The 25,407-nt window shown below is 34.4% G+C and overlaps 1 protein-coding gene across 9 annotated transcripts in view; it reads right to left on the reverse strand.

Annotated features, from left to right (window-relative positions):
- Window positions 1-25,407, reverse strand: part of ABCA5 (ATP binding cassette subfamily A member 5) — a 102,733-nt gene that overhangs the window by 68,217 nt on the left and 9,109 nt on the right. For 5 of the 9 annotated variants that reach the window (XR_013535973.1, XM_002748665.7, XM_008997648.5 and 2 more), the window contains exons 2-10: window positions 19,720-19,836; window positions 18,497-18,701; window positions 14,739-14,900; window positions 13,621-13,709; window positions 12,081-12,310; window positions 10,039-10,180; window positions 7,477-7,665; window positions 5,866-6,013; window positions 1,861-2,029 (exon numbers count right to left, since the gene is read on the reverse strand). Coding sequence is in view for 8 of the 9 variants with exons in the window: in XM_002748665.7 (XP_002748711.4) it covers window positions 1,861-2,029; window positions 5,866-6,013; window positions 7,477-7,665; window positions 10,039-10,180; window positions 12,081-12,310; window positions 13,621-13,709; window positions 14,739-14,900; window positions 18,497-18,701; window positions 19,720-19,821 (1,436 nt within the window). In the remaining variant the exon portion in view is untranslated. Of the gene's footprint in view, window positions 1-1,860; window positions 2,030-5,865; window positions 6,014-7,476; window positions 7,666-10,038; window positions 10,181-12,080; window positions 12,311-13,620; window positions 13,710-14,738; window positions 14,901-18,496; window positions 18,702-19,719; window positions 19,837-22,813; window positions 22,941-25,407 lie in introns of all 9 variants that reach the window. The other 4 variants (XM_035301646.3, XM_078374515.1, XM_078374514.1 and 1 more) reach the window with 3 other exon arrangements.

The following is a 25,407-nucleotide window of genomic DNA, read 5'->3' on the forward strand; positions in this document are numbered from 1 at the left end:
TATGGTCTGTCAGAATTGCGTGCATTAAGTTTTGATAAAGTATAACTTAACAGACTAGATCTGTGCATATTTTATGATTGTAAATGTTAAAATAGACTAATATCTATAAATATCTTATGCATTTGTGACATACCTAACATTATTATTATTATTTAATATTTGTGGGCTAACGTTCATCTGCAAATTTTTTCAAATTGCAAATCTCCAAAAAATTTTCCAATATGTTTATTGAAAAAAATCCATGTGTAAGTGAACTGGTGCAGTTCAAACTTGTGTTATTCAGAGATCAATTATAAAATTATTTTAAAGAAGCTGCCAGAGAAAAGCACAGTATTCCTTTCCATTGTAAGTGTCACTGATTCATTTTTCATGCCAACTCAGCTTCTAAAACTAAGTGAAGCATTCAATTTAAGCCAATTTATGGATTTCTTTTCATTTCTGATTATCAAACACTTGTTAGATCAGTGAAGGGGTATATAAAAACAGATGCTATTTCATGTCAGCACACATTTCAAACCATTAATAAAGATGAAGTGATTTTCTTATTCTAACTTTTTTTCATTTTTTTTTTAAGGAAATGATTTGTTAATCAGTTAAAATTTACCCTTGATAAAGGAGACCACTGGCCAACAAATTACATCTTAAGTATTTGGACTCTCTCTGGAATTTTTACATTTTTCTTAAATTTTAAAAATAGTATGCTTCACTTTTTTCATTTTATTTTCTTTCTCCTTATTTTATTTCTAAATTTGGTATTGACTGACCTAGCAAGGAACACTAATGAATTTCTTTGGTTCTTAAAAATTAAAGTAGGCCAAGCCATGGTGGCTCACGCCTGTAATCTCAGCACTTTGAGGGGCTGAGGCAAGCAGATCACCTAAGTTCAGGAGATCAAGACCAGTCTGGCCAACATGGTGAAACCCTGTCTCTACTAAAAATACAAAATTAGCAGAGCGTCGCAGTGCATGCCTGTAATCCCAGCTACTTGGGAGGCTCAGGCAGGAGAATAACTTGAACTCAGAAGGTAGAGGTTGTGGTGAGCCGAGATTGCACCATTGCACTGCAGCCTGGGCAACAAGAGTGAAACTACATCTCAAAAAAAAAAAATTAACGTAATATTCTAATTATTTCACAAAACCCTAAAAATCTATAAAATTAACAGAGGACACTTGAATATGCTGTATAAGACAAAGTAGCATGAATAAAATTATAGAGTTAATATTTAACATGTTTCAGTCTACATAATGGGAAAATCTATAAACATTAATTGCATAAACATCAGGTTTTATTACTTTTAAAATTTTCCATTCAAACATAAAATTTCAGGGACAGGTGTGGTGGCTCATACCTGTAATGCCAGCATTTTGGGAGGCTGAGGCAGGTGGATCACTTGAGGCCAGGAATTCGTGACCAGTCTGGCCAACATGGTGAAACCCCATCTCTACTAAAAATATAAAAATTAGCCAGGCGTGGTGGCACATGCTTGTAGACCCAGCTACTTGGGAGGCTGAGGCATAAGAATTGTTTGAATCTGGGAGGCAGAGGTTACAGTGAGCCGAGATTGTGCCACTGTGCTCCAGACACGGTGACAGAGCAAGATTCTGTCTCAAAAGAAAGAAAAGAAAAGAAAAAAGAAAAGAAAGAAAGAAACATAAAATTTCAAAACTAGCACCAACTTTATTCTAAATGGTTGCAAACAAAATAAGAAAAAGAGAAGTCACCCCATTAATGTTTTAAAATCATGGCATACATACCAAATCTAAGATACCAAATTTACATACATATTTAAAGAATAGGATTTATATGGGGCAGGTTCCATCAGCAGTTCTTATACCTTAATTGCCAAAGATTGAATCATACCTTATGGCTTCTTTTCCTACAAATTCCGAAGAAACAGGCTCAATAATTTCACTAAAATTAACATTCCCATTAACATTGCCCTCTGATAACTCCTTATAATTTCTTTTACTCTTTGACCAATATGACGGCTTCAGAAAATATAAAGATGATCTTCGTAAGCCAAATTCCCCTGAAAAATAAACATTAAAAAACTGAGTTATCATTAGTTTTTAAATCATAAAGACAGTATTTGAAACATGACAACCTTCATCTAAAGATTAGGTACCATTCTGCAATGCATACATATTTCCAAACATCATGTTGTACACAATAAATATATACAATTTTCATTTGACATTTGAAAGTAATACGGAAATAAAGTTTAGGTGTAAAGTATTACATCAATATTGTATGAATCAAAGTTTTACTGATAAATAATTCTAGTCCAAAAATAGTTTCAGAGGTTCGGGGAATATAGGGGGATGTAAAGGTGAATAAAACACATTTTCTGTGCTAAAGGAACTAATACCTTTATGAGTACAAGTAGATAGCAAATGGCAAAGAACACAACACAGGCTGAATGCACTGAAGACTTGAATGGGCACCATCTTAAATGGTCTTTGAAAACAAGTAGTATCTAGAAGAAGGGATACGCTTCATGGAAAAGACTATAAAATTAGGGGGAACAACAAAGCAGCAGCACAGAAATATGAGACTTGGAAATGGTATACAGTGAGGCCAGGCATGGTGGCTCTCACCTATAATCCCAACACTTTAGAAGGCAGAGGCTGGCAGATTGCTTGAGTCCAGGAGTTGAGACCTGCCTAGGCAATATGGCAAAACCTTGTCTCTAAAAAAAATACAACAAATTAGTCAGATATGGTGGTGCATGCCTGCAGTCCCAGCTACTTGAGAGGACAAGGCAAGGGGATTACATGAGCCCAGGAGACTAAGGCTGCAGTGAGCCATGATTGTGCCATTACACTCCAGCCTGGAAAACACAGTAAGACCCTGACTGAAAAGAAAGAAGAGAAAAGATAAGAAAATAAAAGAAAGAAAAAGAAGGGAAGGAAGGAAGGAAGGAAGGAGGGAAGGAAGGAATAGCGTACAGTGATAACTGCCCACAGAACATGTTGCATTTTCTCCCTTTTTCACCTCAAAATACCTATACTCCTTATTTTTTTCAAATGTCTACTCTTCTAGATTGGCCATGCTTCAAAGGAATCTGATGCCAAGTACAGGGGATTCCAATTTATTCTATCAGTATGTGGCATTCCCGCTGGCAACTGTTACTGCTCCAACAGCAAGCAAACGAAAACATAAAGTAGGGAAAGGACACTCTATTCAACAAATGCTGGGATAACTGGCATTCCACATGTAGAAGAATGAAACTGGATTCTCATCTCTCGCCCTATACAAAAATCAACTCAAGACAAATCAAAGATTTAAATCTAAGACCTGAAACCATAAAAATTCGAGAAGATAACATAAGAAAAATCCTTCTAGACGTTGGCTTAGGCAAAGACTTCCATGATCAAGAACCAAAAAGCAAATGCAACAAAAACAGAGATAAATAGATGGGACTTAATTAAACTAAAAACCTCCATAGCAAAAGAAATAATCAGCAGTTAACAGACAACCCACAGAGTAGGAGAAAGTCTTCGCAATATATACGTCGACAAAGGACTAATATCTAAACTCTGTAACTCAAACATCAGCAAGAACAAAACAAACGATCCCATCAAAAAGTAGCCTAAGCACATGAATAGACAACTCTCAGAAGAACATATACAAATGGCCAACAAACATGAAAAAATGCTCAACATCGCTGATGATCAGAGAAATGCATATCAAAACCGCAATGCAATATCACCTTACTCCTGCAAGAATGGCCATAATCAAAACATCAAAAAGTGATAGATGTTGGTGTGGATGTGGTGAAAGGGAACACTTTTACACTGTTGATAGGAATGTAAACTACACCATAAAAAATAGTGTGGAAATTCCTTTAAGAACTAAAAGTGAATCTAGAGTTTGATCCAGCAATCCCACTCATAGGCATTTACCCAGAATAAAAGAAGTCATTCTGTGAAAAAGATACTTGCCCAAGCAGGTTCATAACAGCACAATTCACAATTGCAAAAATATGAAATGAGCCTAAATGTCCATCAGCCAAGACTGGATAAAGAAAATGTGATACACACACACACACACACACACACACACACACACACCCATAGTATACTACTTATCCATAAAAAGGAACAAAATAATGCCATTTGCAGCAACCTGGATGGAAATGGAGACCATTATTCTAAGTGAAGTTAACTCAGGAACAGAAAACCAAAAATCGTATGTTATCACTCATAAGTGGGAGCTAAGCTATGAGGACGAAAGAACTATACAATAGATGATGGGACTCAGAGAAAAGGTGGGAGAGGGGAGAGGGATAAAAGACTACACACTAGGTACAGTGTACATTGCTCGGGTGATGAGTACAATAAAGAACTTATTCATGTTACGAAACACCACCTATTTCCCAAAACCCTATTGAAATAAAAAACAGTAATAATAATAATAAAAACCTCAAAAAAAAAAGGAGGTGAAGTGTTCAGATAGACTTGAGGTATATAACTAGATGAGAGGTACTGCAATGGTCTAGAACAGTGGTCCCCAGCCTTTGTGGCACAAGGTACCAGTTTTATGGTAGACAACTGTTCCACAGACAAAGGGCAAGGATAGTTTCAGGATGATTCAAATGTATTACATTTATTGTGCACTTTACTTCTATTATTATTACACTGTAATACATAATGAAATAATTATACAACTCGCTATAATATTGAAGCAGTAGGAATCCTGAGCTTGTTTCTCTGCAACCAGACGGTCCCAAGTGGGGATGATGGGAGACAGTGACAGATCCTCAGGCATTAGAGTCTCATAAGAAGCATACAACTGGCCAGGCATGTGGCTCATGCCTGTAATCCAAGCACTTTGAGGGCCAAGGTGGGCAGATCACCTGAGTTCAGGAGTTCAAGACCAGCCTGACCAACATGGTGAAATCCCGTCTTTAAAAAAAAAAAAGAAGAAGAAGCATACAACCTAGATCCCTCACATGCGCAGTTCACAATAGAGTTCACACTCCTATGAGAATCTGATGCTGCCACTGCTGATCTGACAGGAGGCAGAGCTCAGGTGGTAATGTGAGTGATGAGGTGCACCTGTGAATACAAATGAAGCTTCTCTTGCTTGCTCACCACTCATTTCCTGCTGTGCAGCCCAGTTCCTAACAGGTTACTAGTGAGGTCCTTGTCCTGGAAGTTGGGAACCCCTAAACTAGACTAGTATTACACAGCACAACTTTCATAATGGTGAAAATGTTCCATAGAACATCTAGATCGCACCATACAATTTAGTAACTAACAGCCATATACGGCTACTGAGCACTGGAATATGGCTTGTGCTACTGAAAAAAAAAATTGTTAATTGATTTAATTTTAATCAATTTAAATTTTAAAAGCCACACATGGCTAGTAGTTACCATATATGACAGTCCAGGTGTAGAATACAGACACAGGTAATGAGGAATACAAGGGGAAAAGAAAAAGTGCTAGATACTTAAGACTACTATTGAATCTATAGGAGTTTGCTATATTGGCTATAGATGTGGACAGAAGATAAAGAAAATGTAGGAGTTACGAGATCACTTCACAGTTTTGGACCTTAGAGGGTAAAATAAAATACTTAATTTAAAAAGACTGATATAAAGAAGGACCAAGTTAAGATCCACTAGAGACTTAAGGCTTTCAAAACAAACTGCTCTCTTTTTATACAATCTCTTTATGGTCACAAGTGGCTACAGCCTAAGGTACAAAATATGCTTATTTAAAATCAAATTAAAAGATTTAATAATGAATATGACTTAGGGTACCCTGGCTAAAAAAAAAAAAAAAAAATTAAGATGACCCTATGTGAGCAAAAAAGCCAAAAAATCTTTAAAGTAAAATTCAATAACCACCTGCATACCTGGAATGACTTGATCTAGATAGACAGCCAAGAGGACATAGAATATACTGTTAAGTGTGAGCATGATAATTGTAATAATTAGAGGATATGGGCCTGCAGTCAAATTTGAAAATAAAGCGCCTTCATTAAAATCTTCTAAATACATAACCTGAAAAATAGAAACACTAATTTTATTACATAAAAATGACAAAAACAAGCAAAAGCTAACACTACTTAGAGTTATTCAGTATATCTAGAGTGACAGTAACCAAACTGGACCTTTTAACAGATTAAACAGTTTACCAAATTAATAATATAAATTTATAAGGAAAACAATAAAGACTTTACAAAAATATGTTTATCAAAATAATACCTTTCAATCATTTTTAATGCTGTACTTTTTTAACTAGGATATATTTTCTCTAGGGGCATTTAATTCCAAGGTAATTACTAACAAATGAAATAAAAATAAACTGCAATATTAATAATTACAAATGCTAAAAAAAGGGTTATGATCCTTATGGAAGCCAAACAAAGTAAGTATTGGAGAATAAAATTATGGTTAGCATCTTTCTAATAGTAAAAAGGAAGCAGGTATTTTGATTAATTATTAAAATATTCATAGTATACATTTGTGATAGTGTGGAAAAAGAAGTGTAGTGGAGGTTGAAGCCTCCTTTAGGTCCTAGCCCTGTCATTAAGTGAACACATTTTAATTATACTATTCTAGGCTTCAGTTCCCTCATCTATAAAATGAAGATGATGAATTCAATGACACTGAAAGGCCATCCCACTCACAACAAAAACCTATGAATCTATAATTCTACATTCCTAGAGAAGGGGGAATCAGTGAACTCTCAAAATTTATAACAATCACTCTTAGGTCATAAATAAGTAAAATGATTAACTCAGTATTTAATTGTATCTCATAAATCAGAATTTCTATCCATCCAACATGAGTAATTTCTTATATTTAGTAATTACATGTTTTTCTCTGTACATTAGCCAAATTTATGTTCCACTACAAAGCAGTTTCTTTCTTTTTTTTTTTAATGGCTGCTTACTTACAGAAAAGCAGTTTCTTATAAGATTTCTTTCATTTAGAACCTGACTACCCTTGTAAGGACTAATAAAAATAATATTTATAAGTCTGAACATTATTTAGATAACTGAGAATTCCATGAAGCCTGGAACAGCAAAATCCACCAGGCCTACTTACTTCACCACTACACTCACAATAAATTTGTTCTGCTTCCCACACAAGTTTTTCCCATACATTATTCTGAGATAAATGTATAAATAGTAGCAGTATAACCAGTCTATAGGGCAATAAGAATTACTTGACATTTAAACAAACTACTATCAAACTGAGTTTCTGCAGTGAAATAAATTACTGAGATACATTGAAGTTAAAAAGTGAAAAATTTATAAACAGAACATTAAACTAAAAAAAATTGGAGAAAATATAAAGAAAACTAGATATAAAATATACTCCAGAAATAATTTCTTCCTCATGCTGAAATTTTAAAATAATTTTTTTTGTAAATCAAAGGTAGCATTCATGGTAGTATAAGGAGCTACATAAAACAGAAAGAAAATATTTAGTGAATGCAAGATTAATATATTACCTACCTGTGCAATACCAATAACAAAAGTACAGTGACAGAAAGGACTGAAAAGCCACACTAACGATTTGGGAAAACTTTCTATGAGGATTATCATAAGGCCAATAAATCCAAAAGCCACAGTGACAAAAAATTCAACTATTCCCGCATGTTTTGATTTTTTAAAAAGAGGTGTCAGCATTAAAGCAAAAAATACCTATAAATATAAATATTAATGTTAGTGCAATATTCATATACACTGGTATGAAAACAGAATTAAAGTTTGCTTGTGAAAGAAGCTATTTTCATGAAAAATACATTCATTAAAATACAACTATAATTTCTAAATGCTATGGGAAGATATTTTATTTTTATACAAATAGTGATAAACGTTTTAAAAATTTAAACTAACAAATACTTTTGTGATTTTTGTTTTTGTTTTTGTTTTGGAGACAGGGTCTTGCTTTGCCACCCTACCTGAAGTCCAGTGGTGCAATCTTGGCTCACTGCAACCTCTACCTCATGGGTTCAAGTGATCCTCCCATTTAAGCCTCCGGAGTAGCTGGGATTACAGGAGTGGGCCACCACGTCCAGCTAATTTTAGTATTTTTTTGTAGAGACAGGGTTTTACCATGTTGCCCAGGCTGGTCTCAAACTCCTTGCCTCAAGCAATCCTCCTGCCTCGGCCTCCCAAAGTGCTGGGATTACAGGTGTGAGCCACCACACCTAGCCCTAAACTAACAAACATTAAAGACTGCATTTTTATCTGTATCATAGTTATCATAGGTAAACATGACCACCTCTACAATATAGAAACCATAAATGGCCATGAGTTTCTGCAGTAAGATGTACAAAATATGTGAACAAAAATAAATCAACAAAAATTTTAAGTACAAGACCCATATTTTAAACTTAATATATCTATAACATAAAAAGCCAGTTTAAAAAAAAACAAAAACAAAAAACCAGGAGGCCTGGTGCAGTGGCTCACTCATGTAATCCTGGCACTTTGGGAGGCAGAGGCAAGTAGATCACTTGAGCCCAGGAGACCAAACTTGGATACATAGGAAGACCTTGACTCTAATATATATATATATTTTTTTAATAACATAATATATATAATACAATATTATATATATATTTCTAATATATATTTTTATTATATATATTATTTTATAGTATATATATTTACTATATATATTTTTATTTTTATTATATATATTATTTTATAGTATATATATTTCAGGAGGCTGAGGTTGAAGGATTACTTGAGCTTGGGAGGTCAAGGCTGCAGGGAGCTATGAGTGTGCCACTGCACTCCAGCCTGGGCCACAGAGCAAGACCCTATCTAAAAATTAAATTAAAAATTAAAAACAAACAGGAAATTACATGTGGAAGTATGTTAGTTATTTGTAATTTACTATTATTATTATTATTTGAGAAGGAGTCTTGCTCTGTCACCAGGCTGAAGGACAGTGGCACAGTCTCAGCTCACTGCAACGTCCGCCTCCCGGGTTCAAGCGATTCTTCTGCCTCAGCCTCCCGAGTAGCTGGGCCTACAGATGCGTGTCCAACATCCAGCTAATTTTTGTATTTTCAGAAGAGACGGGGTTTCATCATGTTGGCCAGGATGGTCTTGATCTCTTGAACTTGTGATCCACCTGCCTTGGCCTCCCAAAGTGCTGGGATTATAGGTGTGAGCCATCGTGCCCAACTATAATTTATTATTTTAAAGAGCAGGGATAATAGCCAAAATATTTATCAACTGGTACATGATAGGCACATACACCAATCAGAATGGAAGATGGAACCACTTAAAACAAAGGCTGGTGGTTAAAACCCATCATTCAGCCAATATGCCAAATGAATACCAACACTGCTAAAGAGTTACATTTGCAAAGACATAGCTTTAAAAATCATCATCCTGGGCCAGGTGAGGTGGCTCACTTCTGTAATCCCAGCACTTTGGGAGGCTGAAGCGGGCAGATCACGAGGTCAAGAGATCCAGACCATCCTGGCCAACATGGTGAAACTCCATCTTTACTAAAAATACAAAAATTAGCCAGGCGTGGTGGTGCGTTCCTGTAGTCCCAGCTACTCGGGAGGCCGAGGCAGAAGAATCGCTTGAACCCGGGAGGCGGAGATTGCAGTGAGCCAAGATTGTGCCACTGTGACACAGCCTGGTGACATAGCAAGGCTCCATCTAAAAAAAGAAAAATCATCATCATCCTGGAGTATAAATCAACTTGAAAAAGTAAGGATTTCATGAAGACAAAAACAGTCTAATATTCAACAGTCTTAATTACATACATCAATATATAAAGACAATAACAGATAGACTCAGAGGAGTTGTACGTGAAATACGTCATATGAAAATAAGCTAAATCTAAACTTAAAACTATTTTGTAACTTTCTAAAAATACAGGGATACAGTGATGCTATATCATTTATTTATTAAGTCACTTATCAATAACTTAGTAAAATCTGTCTTCTATGGCAAATTGACTATAAGCAAACTGAAAAAAAGACCTTGCTATGTTATCAAACATTTTGACAGTTCTTTATTCCCATCCCAAGTTAAAATACTTACAGATGATAATCCATAAAGGAAAAAAAGCAGAAATATCACAATGCTGCTACTTTGAGGAAATAACAAAGAAGCTGTTGCAATGACTGCCATAAGAAGGGACATAAGAAAAATTAAACTTGTATATAGAAGAACCCAGGAAAGCCTAAAATGAGAATACAGACATATTTATGGTCAAATGCATAGGCTTAGGCAGTTAAAAAATCATTTTAAACAAAATTTAGATTTTAGCCATTGAATTCTCAAAATTAAGCCATTGTTCATTTCTGTGTATGCCTATGTATTGAAAATTAATAGTCTTACAAGTAATTAAAAATATAGTATTGATTAAGTGATAGGTAAAAGTATAATGTGATAAAAATACTATCTTCCAGAGTCAAAAGAGCTTTCAAAATGAATAGTAATTCATAATTAATTTAAATCTAATACTCTCAAAAGTTCAATAGCACATAATATCTCTGATTTTCTTAAAATATAAAACTTTAATGAGTCAAGATAACAATTTTCTTCATGGCAAATGCTACAATTAAATCTCTGATGGCTTCTGTAACTATAAACAATAAAAACTACCTTACCTCACTAATCAATGACATAATTACAATTACACAATGTGAAATCAACAAGATCAGTAAGGAATTCACTATTTTTACTCAAGACTTCTTTACAAATCAGAGCTCAATGAATTTGCTGCAGTATTTTTATTTTACATATTTTTTCAAGTTAGCTCAGCATTTAATATATGATGTCATAAAATCACTGAGTTAAGGCTAAAAAGGTAGCAAAATGATCAAAATAGAATGCATCATTTTACAGAGGCAAAACTGATAGCCTGAGAGAACAATTTGCCTAAATTCTTCCAGCTACTGGTTCTCCACAAAATATTTTAATAACCCAATAAATCTTAAAAACCAATCCTTTGGCCAGGCACAGTGGCTCATGCCTATAATCCCTGCACTTTGGGAGGCTGAGATGAAAGGATCACTTGAGGCCAACACTTTGAGATCAGCCTGTACAAAAAATTTAAAAATTAGTTGGGTATGGGATCATGCCCCTGTAGTCCCAGCTACTTGAGAGGCTGAGGTGGGAGAATCTCTTAAGCCAGGGAGTTTGAGGCCACAGTGAGTGACCCATGATCATGCCACCATACTCCAGCCTAGGTGACAGAGAAAGACCCTGTCTCAAAAAAAAAAAACAAAAAAAAACCCAAACCCATACTTTCTAAAATAACAAATGAAAGAAAAACAAGCAAAGGAAATATGTTATATACAATAACCCCATTATGTAAAGTGTTATAATTAATTGTTACATTGGGCTAATTGGGATAAAATTTTGTAAAACAGACTACAGTAACAGCTCACATGCACAGTATTACCCTTTCCCCCAAAACAAACTTCATTACACAGTGGAAAGAATAAGGAAACTACACTTAGAATTATTTATAAAAATGCATGCCTTTATAAAATTATCACTGTATAAAAATGCTGATACATTAAAGGTTACTTGTGAAAACATATTTTTATCATATTTTTCTCTAAAATTATTTGCATATTCATCTTAGTTCACCCAAATAACAAAAACTTTCAAAAGAAAAAAAGTCCCTATACCACATATTCAGATTTTAATCACTGTAACTAAATTTTTAATATCATATATAAGCTACATTATGGAAGAACTGTAACAGGCAATTAATTTCTAATGTTCCAAGATTTCACATTTTCCAAATTCTGAAATATACAGAAATGTACATGGAGTATATTGAAATATTCTGAAATATACATGGAGTGTGCCCATGATTAAAAAAAAGTGAAATGAAATTTACATGTATTGTCAACACAAACTTTCCATATTCTTCATCCCTTTTATGTTAAAAGAAGCCAATTAGTTGTTGAAGTTTGTTGACCAATCTCAAATTCCAAGACTAAGGCAACCATTGTGAAAACATGATAAGCACTTCATCAAGTTAGGTAAATAGCAAAATTACAATTCTGAAAATATGCATATTTAATACAATGTTTATGTTAAGGAACAAATTTTTAATAACATACCAAAAGGCAGTATCATGAAGTCCCATTATCTTTAAAAATTCTTTTATTTTTTTTTCTTTTTCTGCTACGATATGAATTGCCAAAAAGTATCCAAAAGGTGAAAATGCTATAACTAGGTATATTAAAATTACTCCTCGGGGAAAGGTATCTATTTCTACAGCAGCAGTTTCTCCCATAATAACAGCTTTAGTTGACTCCAGCTCCTTCCAAAGAGAAACATTCGTCTTCAACTATAATTAAAAAATGTAAAAACATTAAATTAATTTCATTATGATAGTAGCCTCTAATAAAATAGGACAGCTATATCCCTAAATTTAGTCAATAACCTAGTATAAATATAATCCTCAAATAGCTACATACCTAAAATAAAGCGAGTGACCCCAGTATCATAATTCAGAGTAGAATATTGTTTTCAATTTATTCTAAAGGTACACCATAAAGTTTAAAGTCGTTAAGTGTATAAATTTTGATTAATTTGTCAAATAAAATAAAATTGCACAATTATCATCTTAAGCAATTATATATATCTTAGTAAAAATACACATCTACAAAATTTAGAAATTTAGGAATAATTTTTAGTGCCATCAATCCTATGATTGTTTAAAAAAATGTTCTTTTAAATACCATGCCCTTTTATTGCTTTAAAGTCTATATGTGTAGCACATATAGACCAAATAATAAAACTATTTATGCCACATAATACTTCTAACATTCCAATTAATGCCTAAATTGGAATCTTTCCTGCATATTCATCCAGTGTGGTCTGAGCTGTGGATGGCTAAAAACTTTGGCCAAAACACCAGTAGGTGATATAATATCATCAGTGTAATAGATCTCATATTTCACTATCTTTACCTTAAACTTCTGTATTACTGAATTTATGCAATATTACATGTCCTTAATACGTTTATACTATATTGCAAAAGTTTACAAGACAATTCTACATGAATCTTCTCATTTGCTTCTTATAACAATGCTGTCAAGTATTATTATTATAGTCATTTTACTACATTGCAGTGTAACAACAGAGACAGGACTCCTGTTCAGGTTTTCATTCTAGTTCTATCATTATTCATACAAACTTAAAACATATAGTTTAGTAGGGAAGATGGTTGATATACATTGAAATTACAATATTTTGTAGCATAGTAAATTTTGTAGCATAGTGAATCCAATTAGAAAGAGCAAATAGAAAAAAAAAAGCCACAGATCTATTCAGAACACGGAAGAATAAAATATGGTTAATTTGAATGGTTTGAATTCTAACTAAGGTAACTTCATCTACTGCTATCTAGCCCAGACATAAAAGTAAGATTTTAAAAATAAATTTCATGGCTAGTTTTTCTGCTAAAATGTAAAACATAACAAAAAGTACTAGATGAGATAATATGACTTTTTAATCATTTTTCTTAAAAGAGTTGTATTGAGTTATATATTTAGTACACTTTACAGTAGCCAAACCAAATACTATTGTAAAGAATTAGGAAATATTTATTTTAAAATGGCTTCGTTTTTGTATTTCTTCCTTTATCATATTTACCTGTATAATGGCAGCATCTATGGATGCTTGTAAAACTGTGAAACCTGAGGACCAGTACTGAGTAGCCTCACATGATTTTGAACAGCCACCTATGGGGAGAAAAATATGAGATCTAAGATTCTGTAGAACATGCAAGTGCATTGTTTTAAAGATATTACATGGAGGGTTACCAAAGTAATAAAATCAATCAATATCTATAGGACCAAAGAAATAAGCTACTGACTTGCAAAGGTAGACAATAAGATTTCTGATCATTCACTTGAAATTTTGAAATAAAAGTTACATGTGTTAGAATGCTGAAAAGTAAATGAATAAAAATATAAAGAAATAAATTAATTGTAGTTATTTAAAGTAAGTTACTTTTTTGTTTTAAAGTAGGTCATTCTACATGACTTAGCTCCAAAGCACTTCCAGAAGCAAGGAAAAGTAAGTTCAAAGGACATGTAGTCTTTGAAAACCACACCTACAAAGTTGCTGAGCTTAGAAAGACTGGATGTTAACATTTCTTCTTCATTTGTATATTTTTCAGTAATTATGACTATAAAGATATCATAACAATATAGTTAGCTCACAAATTAAAATACTATAATACAGATCAAGTTTACAATGCAACTTTTTGAAATAAAGTCACAAATTCAGTATTTAGCATAGTGATTTTGATATTGCTCAATAAATATTGGTGGTTGATAATATTTCTTCATAGGTCTAAACAACCAAAGGTTGTTTTCCATGTTTCAAATATAAAACTAATAAAGCTCACTAGTAAAAGATCTTAAGATTTTAAAGATGTGTACTATGCCATAAGTAAAAGCAAGTACATGAAAAAAATAGAGACAGAAAGTCACATAACCCAAAATGCAATTTGCTTTATGCTACTGTATTTAATATAAATACATGTATTAAATCAAAATGGATATTATATAAAAATATTTTATGTGTAGAGGTAGATAGATATTTATAAATAAATATTTTTATGCTATACTTCTTAGTTTTCCTATTGGAACAAGTAAGAATAGTTGAAAATGCCAATATTGAACTTTATCAAATTTTGACTATGAACTACAAGCAGCGAAGATATGCATTTAATTGATCTTCGATGATTATGTAGAGCTATTTACCTCTTGAATCCATATAAATAGAAGATACGGGAATCATATCAGGAAAAAAACGAAGTTCATAGGACATGGAGTCTTTGAAAACCACACCTACAAAGTTGCTGGGCTTCGAAAGACTGGATGTTAACATTTCTTTTTCATTTGAATATTCTTCAGTAATTATGACTGTAAGGTATCATAACAATATAGTTAGCTCACAAATTAAAATACTATAATATAGTAGATCAAGTTTACCATTATTTTTAATAAATGGAATATTTTATAAGCACTCTGCTATATTTGCTTCTTTAAAAATGAAGATAGGCCAGGCATAGTGGCTCACACCTATAATCCCAACACTTTGGGAGACCAAGACAGGAGGATTGCTTGAGTCAGAAGTTCAAGTCCAACCCAGGCAACATCATGAGGTTTCATCTCTACAAAAAACAAAAAATTAGCCATGTGTGGTGATGTGTGCCTGTAGTCTCAGCTACTTGGGAGGCTGAGGTGGGAGGATCACTTGAGCCTGAAAGGTCGAGGCTGCAGTGAGCCATAAATGAGCAACTGCACTCCAACTTAGGCAACAGAGTGAGACCATGACTAAAAAAAAAAAAAAAGACAATTCTTCCAAAAAAATAATAATCAAGAATAAAATGGTATAATATTGCAGACCCTACTCAGCTGTCATTTGATTATAGAAATGGGTCAGTATTATACTTATGTTATAAACATGATGAAATATAGTCCCAAAAATATGCAGAACTCATATTTCATCAAGAAATTGCTGCTTCCTAAAACTTCAATGAATTATACTAAACTAATTTCAGGCAGCAATAAAATTATAAAAATTGTTAGTAATGCAGTTCATTTATCTATCTAGAAGTAACTAAAAAATACAGCTGTTTCATGTTATATTTCTTTAGAGACAGAGTCTTGTTCTGTTGCCTAGGCTGCAGTATATGGGATATTGCACTCGAACTTCAGGTGTCAAGAGACCCTCTCACCTCAGCCTCTGGAGTAGAGCTGGGTCTACAGGCACTCATCACCATGCCTGGCTGATTTTTTGTTTTTAATTTTTGTAGAGATGAGGTGTCACTATGTTTCCTAAGCTGGTCTTGAACTCCCAGCTTCAAGTGTTACTCCCACCTCAGCCTCCTGACTAGCTGGTTACAGGTATGAGCCACTGCGCCTGCACAAAAGTAACTTTTTAGTAAATATATGCATTTTTATTTGCAAATATTTCTTATAAAGAAAATTCCATAATCCTCAGAAACCAAGTAGGCATTTTATTAACTATGATACAACTCCTCCTTAAATAAAAATTGTCCAATATTGCTCATTCCTTTATTAAGATATATGTGGAAAAAACACTGTAATCACTTTTTCTCATCAGATAAGACTAATTTTTAAATCCTTTCTTGTAGTTTTGTTTACAAGCAACTAATCTTCACTACAGAAGCTTCAAACGTGATGAAATGGAAAGAATATAGTACTTAACTTCATCATTTTTGAACTGTGTGAGCACAGACAGATGATTGACACTCCTCAAACTTTAGTGTTCTCATCTACAATGCCTAGCTGATGACACTGGGTTGTTGTGAGAACAAGTGAAGTAATAAACATCAAAATGCTTTGTAGCCTGGGTGTGGTGGCTCACGCCTATAATGCCAGCACTTTGGAAAGTAGAGGCAGGTAGATTGCTTGACTCCAAGAGTTCAAGACCAGCCTGGGTAGCATGGCAAAACCCTGTCTCTACAAAAACACAAAAATTAATCAGGCATGGTGGTGTCCCCCTGCTGCTCAGGAGGCTGAAGCAGGAGTATCACTGCTTGAGCCCAGGAGGCAGAGGCTGCAGTGAGCTGAGATCACCGCACTGCACACCAGCTTGACAGTAAGATCCCATCTCAAAAAAAGAGAAGAAGAAAAAAATACTTTGTAGATTATAAAATATTACTTAAATGTTAATTAATAAGATTTTCCAGGCCCTTTAAGAGGGAAAAGGAACTACAGGATTTACATGAATAAAGAGCATGTTAGTTCAACATCCTACCAGTCATGTTATGTATGTATGCATAACCCATTTTCACATAGTTCTGTTGTTAAAAATACAGAAGTCTAAAACGTGTATGTATATATGCCCACTATTTTGGCATCTAAGTTAATACACACTGACTTACATTTCTTTTTTTTCTCTTTTTTTCTTGAGACAGAGTCTCACTCTGTTGCCTAGCCTTGAGTGCAGTGGCACAATCTCAGCTCACTGCAACCACCGCATCCTGGGTTCAAGCAATTCTCCTGCCTCAACCTCCCAGGTAGCTGGGATTACAGGCATCCGCCACCATGCCTGACTATTTTTTTTTTTTTTTGTATTTTTAGTAGAGACGGGGTTTCACCATGTTGGCCAGTTTGGTCTCGCACTCCTGACCTCAGGTGATCCATCCACCTTGGCCTCCCAAAGTGCTGGGATTACAGGTGTGTGTTACCACATTTGGCCAAACATTTCTTTGGTTTATACTCTTTCCTCCTACTCAGAATTACCAATGAATTTCATTTCAACATTTTTAATCAGCTTTTTGAGCTTGTACACTAAATTCTCATGGTAATCTATGCTACTTGTGCCTAATATGATACACTAACATATAACAATAAGAAGTGTGTTTAATCAAAATATTAAATAGAAATAAGCAGAGAAAGAAACCAATAGAATAAAAGTTACTTGGGTTCTGACTGTAAAATTAACACTTCCCATTCAATGATGTATAATCCAATAATGTGATGAAATATAAGTTAATTACAACTATCCCATATGGCAAAAAATAACATGCTAATCTGTTATTTTCTATAATTCAGCACTTCATTGTTTAATCATTAATTTTATAAGAATTTCTGTCACTTTCTCCAGGTTTTGATTTAAGTTCTCTCACAGCCACTTTCAGTTCACTGGCACCTCACTGCTTACACTGTTTTCTACTTCACTTCTTTGTGAGAAGTACACATTGAGAAAAAAGACTTAGGTGACACTTTGAGAGGCCATGGGAGGAAGATCGCTTGAGCCCAGGAGATGAGACCAATCTGGGCAACAAAGCAAGATCCCATTTCTACAAATACACACACACACACACACACACACACAGAGACTTAGCATGTGTATATGTGTGTGTGTATATATATATATATATATATATATATATATATATATAAAACAGAGTTAGAGACTTAGCCAAAGTCATAGTTGTAGTCTCCAAAGTTAGGTACTTCTTCAGTTTACACCACATACTTCCATAAACAAGCATAATAAACTGAAAAGGTGACTACAGTCTTTATCACATATTACTGGCTTCTTTTTAAATGTTTTAATTTTTTATTTATAAAAATGCTAAAATTATTTAATTCTGTTGCCCAGAGTAAGGAGTGCTGGAATGAAGTGGTACGATCATAGTTCATTGCAGACCCAAATTCCTGGGCTCAAGGGATCCCCCCTCCTCAACCTTCTGAGTAGGTGGAACTACAGGTACATGCTACCACATTCAGCTAAACATTTCTAGCTTCATAATTATATAAGAGTCAGAATCAAAAATGAAATAACTCATCAAATCTTGTATCTTATAATGTTTCACAAGAAAAGGCAACAGAATTAAACAATTTTAGCATTTTTATAAAACTATACTTTGGTGGAGAAACACATCTCTAAGTGTTAAGACTACTATTTATTCAGTAAAGCAAGCTGATAAATATTGAACAGGCTTAGTATTATAAATAGAATATATATAAGCTCACAATACCATCAGGAAGGTGATCAGTAGACACTTTCTGCATGATGCTGCTTGTAATGTTAGTCACTGGAGTATACCCAAGAATTAGATTAGAAAGAATAAATTTGTCCATAGGATTAAGTTCTGTATCAGGCACTTCTTCATATTTCTTATTTGGATGCATCATGCTAATTAAAATTAACCAAAATAAAAAAAATAGTGGAAAAAGAATTTCCTACAATAAAAGAAACAAAGTAATTACAAAGTATAACAATAGCAGCAAAAATCATCAAGATTTCTTTGCAAATAAAATACTAAGAAAAAAACAAGAAATTTGGTTGTCCTTTCTTATGAATAAAAAGTAAAAGCAATTTTATCCCAAAAGAATTATTGTGTTGAACACTTTATCAAACCCAACAGAAATATTAAATGATTTTTTCCTTTTAATTTAGTTTTACTGAAATATTTTAAAATTCAAGTCACATAATTAAGATTACATAAAAGATAATATTTAAATGTCTTAGATTATTGACATAAAATATAACAAATTCACTCATACAATTTTATCTAAAGCAATTTACCAAACCTCCCTATACGGATTCACCGTAAAAATGTCTTTATTTGATTCTGAATTAGAAATCATAATTTAATTATAACTAAATGTATACTATCAAAACCATACTCAAATTATATTCTATGGTCAGCTTTAGTAGAAATCAGCTATTATATCATCTTGCTGTTTAATTTTTTTACTGGTTTCAGGAGAAGATGAAAAATATATTTTCATCCTTTGAAATTATTACTGGCTGGTTAGCCAAAGTTCTTCCTTTCTTTTACCTTTATTAAAAGTAATGTATGTATGTTGTGGGTACAAATCAGCATCATAATTTAATACTCATGGACAACTCAATCTAGACTCCATAAAATACGAGGTTGTGGGGAATAAAACTCTGGAATCAAAATTATTTTGGAATGTTAGTTCATGAAACTTAAGAAACACATCCCTAAAAGTTCAAAATTAAGCACTGATATTAAAATTAACTAAATGTGGAAATCATTATTAGAATTTTTAGCATTTAGAAAGCATTAGGTAATTCAGTTATTTTTCTGTGGCTAACATGGCAAGCTTCTAGTTTACAAGAAAAGGAAATAAAGTTATAAAAAAATTTAGCAAAATAAATCACTACTTCAAGATAGAACATATCAAACAAAATGAACTGCAACAAAGCATAGGAAAGAGTTATTTAACTTACCTGAACACTACTCTTTTTAGTTCGGCATTTAATTAAGTAATTCTTCAGTAGGAGTGTTCTGGTCTGTCTCCAAACTCCCACCTCCCTAATTGCAGTGGACATGTTTTCTGAATAAACCTATTAAGGAGGAAAAACAAACAAATAAACCTGGAGCCACACAGTAAACTGCATGTAATGTTTAATGACAAAAACAAGCAAATGTTTCAGTCCCAGGTAAGATGGATTAAGCATACTCCAAGCTGTTTCTCCTAAGAAACTGGACAGAATGCATGAGGCAGAAATTTATGGACTCTGAAAAGTAAACAGCAGCATGTGAAATAGGGAAGACCAGAATTTGAAATACCTCCATAGCAGCATTGGTACTTTTTCTCCTTTGGTATCTCCCAAACTGCCCACAGAGGCAGCTCCAGAAGAAACCTTAGCTCCTTAATGCTCAAGAATGTAGAAATAGCAAATCTTTTTTTTCTTTTCTGAATCCTCTTTTATCCCCCCACATGCAAGCAATCCCATGGTAACAGGACCAGACTATAGTAATGAAAGCCTACTGCAGCCAAAACTCTTGAGGTAGGAAAACCTTTCTCTCCATTCAATGGAGCTATGGTTTTAAGAGGGTGAGGCTAATCCCGTTTGCTTTTCTTCTCTACCTCCTACCATTGGGCCCTGGATATGGTGACTGCAGTTGCACAAGTATGTAACCCAATGGAGAAAAGAAACATTAGTTCTCTGGCTGGAGAATGGAAAGAGAAGCCACAGGGAAACAAAATGTAGAAGTGGGAACAAATAGAAAAGAGAGGTCAGGAAAGCACCCTAAAAAGTTGTTTGTAATTCCTGGAATAACTCTCAACCTGGACATACATACATAAATCCAATCCTATTAGTGTGACAAAGACTTGAGAAACAACTAACAGACTACTATCCAAATCCAGACAATTCACTGTGAAACACACACACAAAACAAACCAAAAAGGTACTGCAAAAGCTTTTGAAAAATAAACTAAAATGACAACTACAGTTCAAAGAATGTGGGTAAAAACTTATGACCTGAACCTAATCTGGTTGACATCCTGCTAAAAGAAAATATCACTATTTTCTGTAAGTATTAAAACAAAACTCAAAGTCTCATACAATCCAAAATTACTTGGCAAATGAAATGTAAAAAATAGCAACTCTACTATGAAAATAAAATCAAAAGATACCACTGCTGAAATAACACAGACTTTGAAATTATCTGATAACACTTTTAAAGTAGCTATTTTAAAAAGACTTCAGTGAACAATCAAAAGTACTCTTGAAACCATTGAAAAATAGAACATTTTAGCAAAGAAACAAGACATAAAGCAGAACCAAATGGAATTTTAGAACAGAAAAACACAGTAAGAAATAAATACAAATGGAAACTTTAAAACAGAAAACACAAATAAATGAATAAAACTCATGGAGTAGCTCAAAAGCAGAATGCACACAACAGAAAAAGAATCAGTAAACCTGAAGATTCTCAGTAGACATTATCCAATCTGAACAACAGAGAGAAAAAAGATTTTTAAAAAAATTAACAGTGCTTCAGAAAACTGTGAGACAGACCAGGCATGCTGGCTCTTGCTTATAATCCCAACATGTTGGGAGGCCAAGATAGGCAGATCACCTGAGGTCAGGAGGTCAGGACCAGCCTGGCCAAGACGGTCAAACCCCATCTCTACTAAAAATACAAAAATTAGCTGAGCATGGTGGTGGGCACCTATAATCTCAGCTACTGCAGAGGCAGGAGAATTGTTTGAACCCAGGAGGAGGAGCTTGCAATGAGGCGAGATTGCAACACAGCACTCCAGCCTGAGTGACAAAGTGAGACCCTGTCTCAAAAAAAAAAAAAGAAAGAAAGAAAAGAAAACTTTATTATCAGACTCATAAAAGGAGAGGAAAAAGAGTGCTAATGCTAAAAAAATGGAAAGAAAATTAAAGACTTAGTGGCTGCAAATTTTCAATTTAGCAAGAGATATAAACGCAAAAGTTTCAAGAAGGTTAGTGAAGCCCCAAAAATATAAAGAAAATCCATGCCCATACACATTTTATATATATAATTAAACTGCTGAAAATTAAGACATTAAAAAATCTTGAAAGCAGTCAGAGAACAATGATGTATTACCTATGGAGAATAATAATAATAATGATTTGAATGAGAGCAGACTTCTCATAAGAAACTGTGGAGAAACTGCACTGTATTCACATTCCTGATAGGAAAGCAAATGGTTCAGATGCTGAGAAAAACAGTTTGGCAGTTCCTCAAAAAGTTAAACATAGAATTACCATATGACCTCACAATTCTACTCCTAGGTATACAGCCAAAAGAAATGAACATAAGGACTCAATTGAGTACATGTTCACACATGTTCACAGTAGCGCTATTCAAAATAGCAGAAAGGTAGAAACAGCCCAAATACTTATCAACAGATGAATGAACAAATTGTGGCATATATATACAAATATTATTCAGCCATAAAAAGTAATGAAGTGGCCAAGTGCAGTGGCTCATGCCTGTAATACCAGTACTTTGGGAGGCTGAGGCAGGCGGATCACTTGAGGTCAGGAGTTTGAGACCAGCCTGGCCAACATGGCAAAACCCCATCTCTACTAAAAAAAAAAAAAAAAAAAAAAAAAAATTAGCTGGACATGGTGGCACATTCCTGAAATCCCAACCACCAGGAGGCTGAGGCAGAATTGCTTAAAGCCAGGAGGCAAAGGTTGCAGTGAGCCGAGATCTCACCACTGCACTCTAGCCTGAGCATCAGGGAAAGACTCCATCTCAGAAAGAAATGAAGTACTGCTTTATGCTACAATTTGAATGAACCTCCCAAACATTATGCCAAGTAAAAGTCAGATAAAAAAGGTCAAATATTGTATGATTACATTTATATGAAACTTCCAGAAAAGATAAACGTAGAGACAGAATGCTGGCTGGTGATTGTCAGAGGCTAGGGAGAGTAAAGAACGGGGAGAAACTGTTTACAAGGTAAGGAGTTTTACTTTGGAGTGATGGAAATAAATTCTACCTTAATAAATTACTTTAAAAAATAAAACTGAATGATCTAAATTATTATACCCATCACAGGACCAGTATGCCTCTTCCAGGCTACATTTACCCTTTGAAGATCCTTGAAATCCTTTCTGCCTTTGGACCTCTTTTGCAGCTAATCTCAATTCTTCAGAGAGGTTTCATTCCAGCTGAACTGAAAATAGAAGTGGTCAGAGTCTCAACTGCAATGTCCACTGCCCGTATTCAAATATGCTCAACCCAGTAACCTAGGATCTCTGCATACTAAGAAGTATTGAGAAGGTAGCTTGGGGAAAATAACAATAAAAAATCCTGTTAAACCATCTTCCAGAGAAATTGGTGTGCCTTGTTTTAAATAAACCTACTAAGTGGGACCACTGATATAACTCTCCTCCAAAACAAGAACCATCTTTTCCAAACTGGCAGACTGTCTACACCTAGATAAAGAACACTCACAATTTTTTCTTTTTTTTTTGAAATGGAGTCTTGCTCTTTCGCCTAGGCTGGAATGTAATGGCCCGGTCTCAGCTCTCTGCAACCCCTGCCTACTGGGTTCAAGCAATCCCGTACCTCAGCCTCCTGAGTAACTGGGATTACAGGCACCTGCCACCATGCTCAGCCAAATTTCGTACTTTTAGTAGAGACGGGGTTTCCCCATGTTAGTCAGGCTGGTCTCAAACTCCTGACCTCAGGTGATCCACCCACTGTGGTCTCTCAAAGTGCTTGGATTACAGGCATGAGCCACTGCATCCAGCCCACAATTTCTGAGAGGTAGTTTGTCTTTTCCAAAAAAGTAAATATATATAAAGTTTGGCTTAAATGAGCATCCTCTTTATATGCACAGAAGGAAGACTAGACAGAATTTTTTAAATTGGCAATGGAATTAAAGACAACTTTTATTTTCTTCGTGGTTTTTATTTATGTATAACATAGTAAAAAAAGTAATTAAACAATTAGACATATTGTAAAAATATTAAATGAGTAAATTAAAAATAGCAAAACAAAAGCAGTCAAGAATAGAAGATATACTAACATAAATTCTTCCAGCATTCCATTCCAAGGCATCTGTGAACCTGTGGAGTAGATGCCATGAGCAAAGCTCACCCTCCTGAGTTGAAAAAATTTATGGGCAAGAAGTTATCATTGAAAATTAAATGATGGTAGATATGTCCAATACTTTTATGAATTTTGTGACAGATTAATGTGTAGAAATGGCAACTACTGGGCAACAGAATAATACTGGAATGGTGGTAATGCGAGTAATAGTATCATCATGTTAGAAGCCTTGGAATGAGCATAAGTAATGGCTGTTCAGCAGAAAAACCTATGTCACCCCTCTCCAAAGGGCCTGTTTGACTATGATGTAAAACTTAGCTCATGTACATTTTTATATTAGACTCTTTGTTAAATAAATTTCTATAATAGTCAATAAATAAATAAATAAATTCTAACAGTCTTAACTAGGTTATGTCACATTTAGTAAAGAATTGATAATCATCAGGAGGAAGGAAGGAAGAAAGGGAAGGAGGGAGGGAGGGAGGGAGAGAGGGGGAAAGGGGAAGGGGAAAGGAATGAAAAAGGAAACTGTACTCACTCAACAATTATTTGCTACAAAATAAACATAGAAATACTAACCTATTGCAGCATAAATATTCTCAAATTATCTGCCAAAACATGTTGATTTCATGAATGCTACTAAATTATTAATCCAATTTGAATGTCGGATGCTTAACTCTTCAAATTTATATAACAGACTCATAGGGTAGATGGATTCATAGAATTTTTCCTTTTTTGAGAACTGCTTCTTGAACTCCAGGTTGAGTCTCTAAGGGCCTTGTCTAAAGAACCTCCCCACCCGCTCCACCGCTCATCAGAACTTTTTAAAGCAAAACTAAACCAACTCCCCAAACACCATTCCAACACACAAAACCATCACCACCACCAACACTGCTACTCTTGATCTGTATCAGTAAAATTTCTCCTGGCAGAATTAACTAAGGGACCCAGAGACTGGAAGTCAAGGAAACTGAATTACATGAATGGCAACATTTAAGAAAGAAAGTTTATACATTCTTACAGGAAGCTTTCTTCTAATGTACCACACCTACTGTGCTCAAAACTTGATTTTTCTTCTTCGGAGTATGTGAAATGCCCTAAAATCTTCCCTATATATTTTCATTTTCACTTAAGCTAACCAGAATCAGGTTCCATTTCTTACATTTCTTACAAAAAGCATCTTTGGTTTTTTTTTTGTCTGTTTTGGGGTTTTGTTTTTTTTTTTTTTTTTTTGAGACAGAGTTTCGCTCTTGTTACCCAGGCTGGAGTGCAATGGCATGATCTCAGCTCACCACAACCTCCTGCCACAAGCAATTCTCCTGCCTCAGCCTCCCGAGCAGGTGGGACTATAGGCACGCACCACGATGCCCAGCTAATTTTTGTATTTTTAGTAGACACAGGGTTTCACCATGTTGACCAGGATGGTCTCGATCTCTTGACCTCGTGATCCACCCGCCTCGGCCTCCCAAAGTGCTAGGATTATAGGTGTGAGCCACCGCGCCTGGCCACAAATAGCATCTTAACCAATATTACAAAGGCACCAAAATTAACAAACACAAGAACTGATAGTGTCTAAAGCTGTATAG

Source organism: Callithrix jacchus, chromosome 5, assembly GCF_049354715.1.
Source record: "Callithrix jacchus isolate 240 chromosome 5, calJac240_pri, whole genome shotgun sequence".
NCBI lineage: Eukaryota > Metazoa > Chordata > Mammalia > Primates > Cebidae > Callithrix > Callithrix jacchus.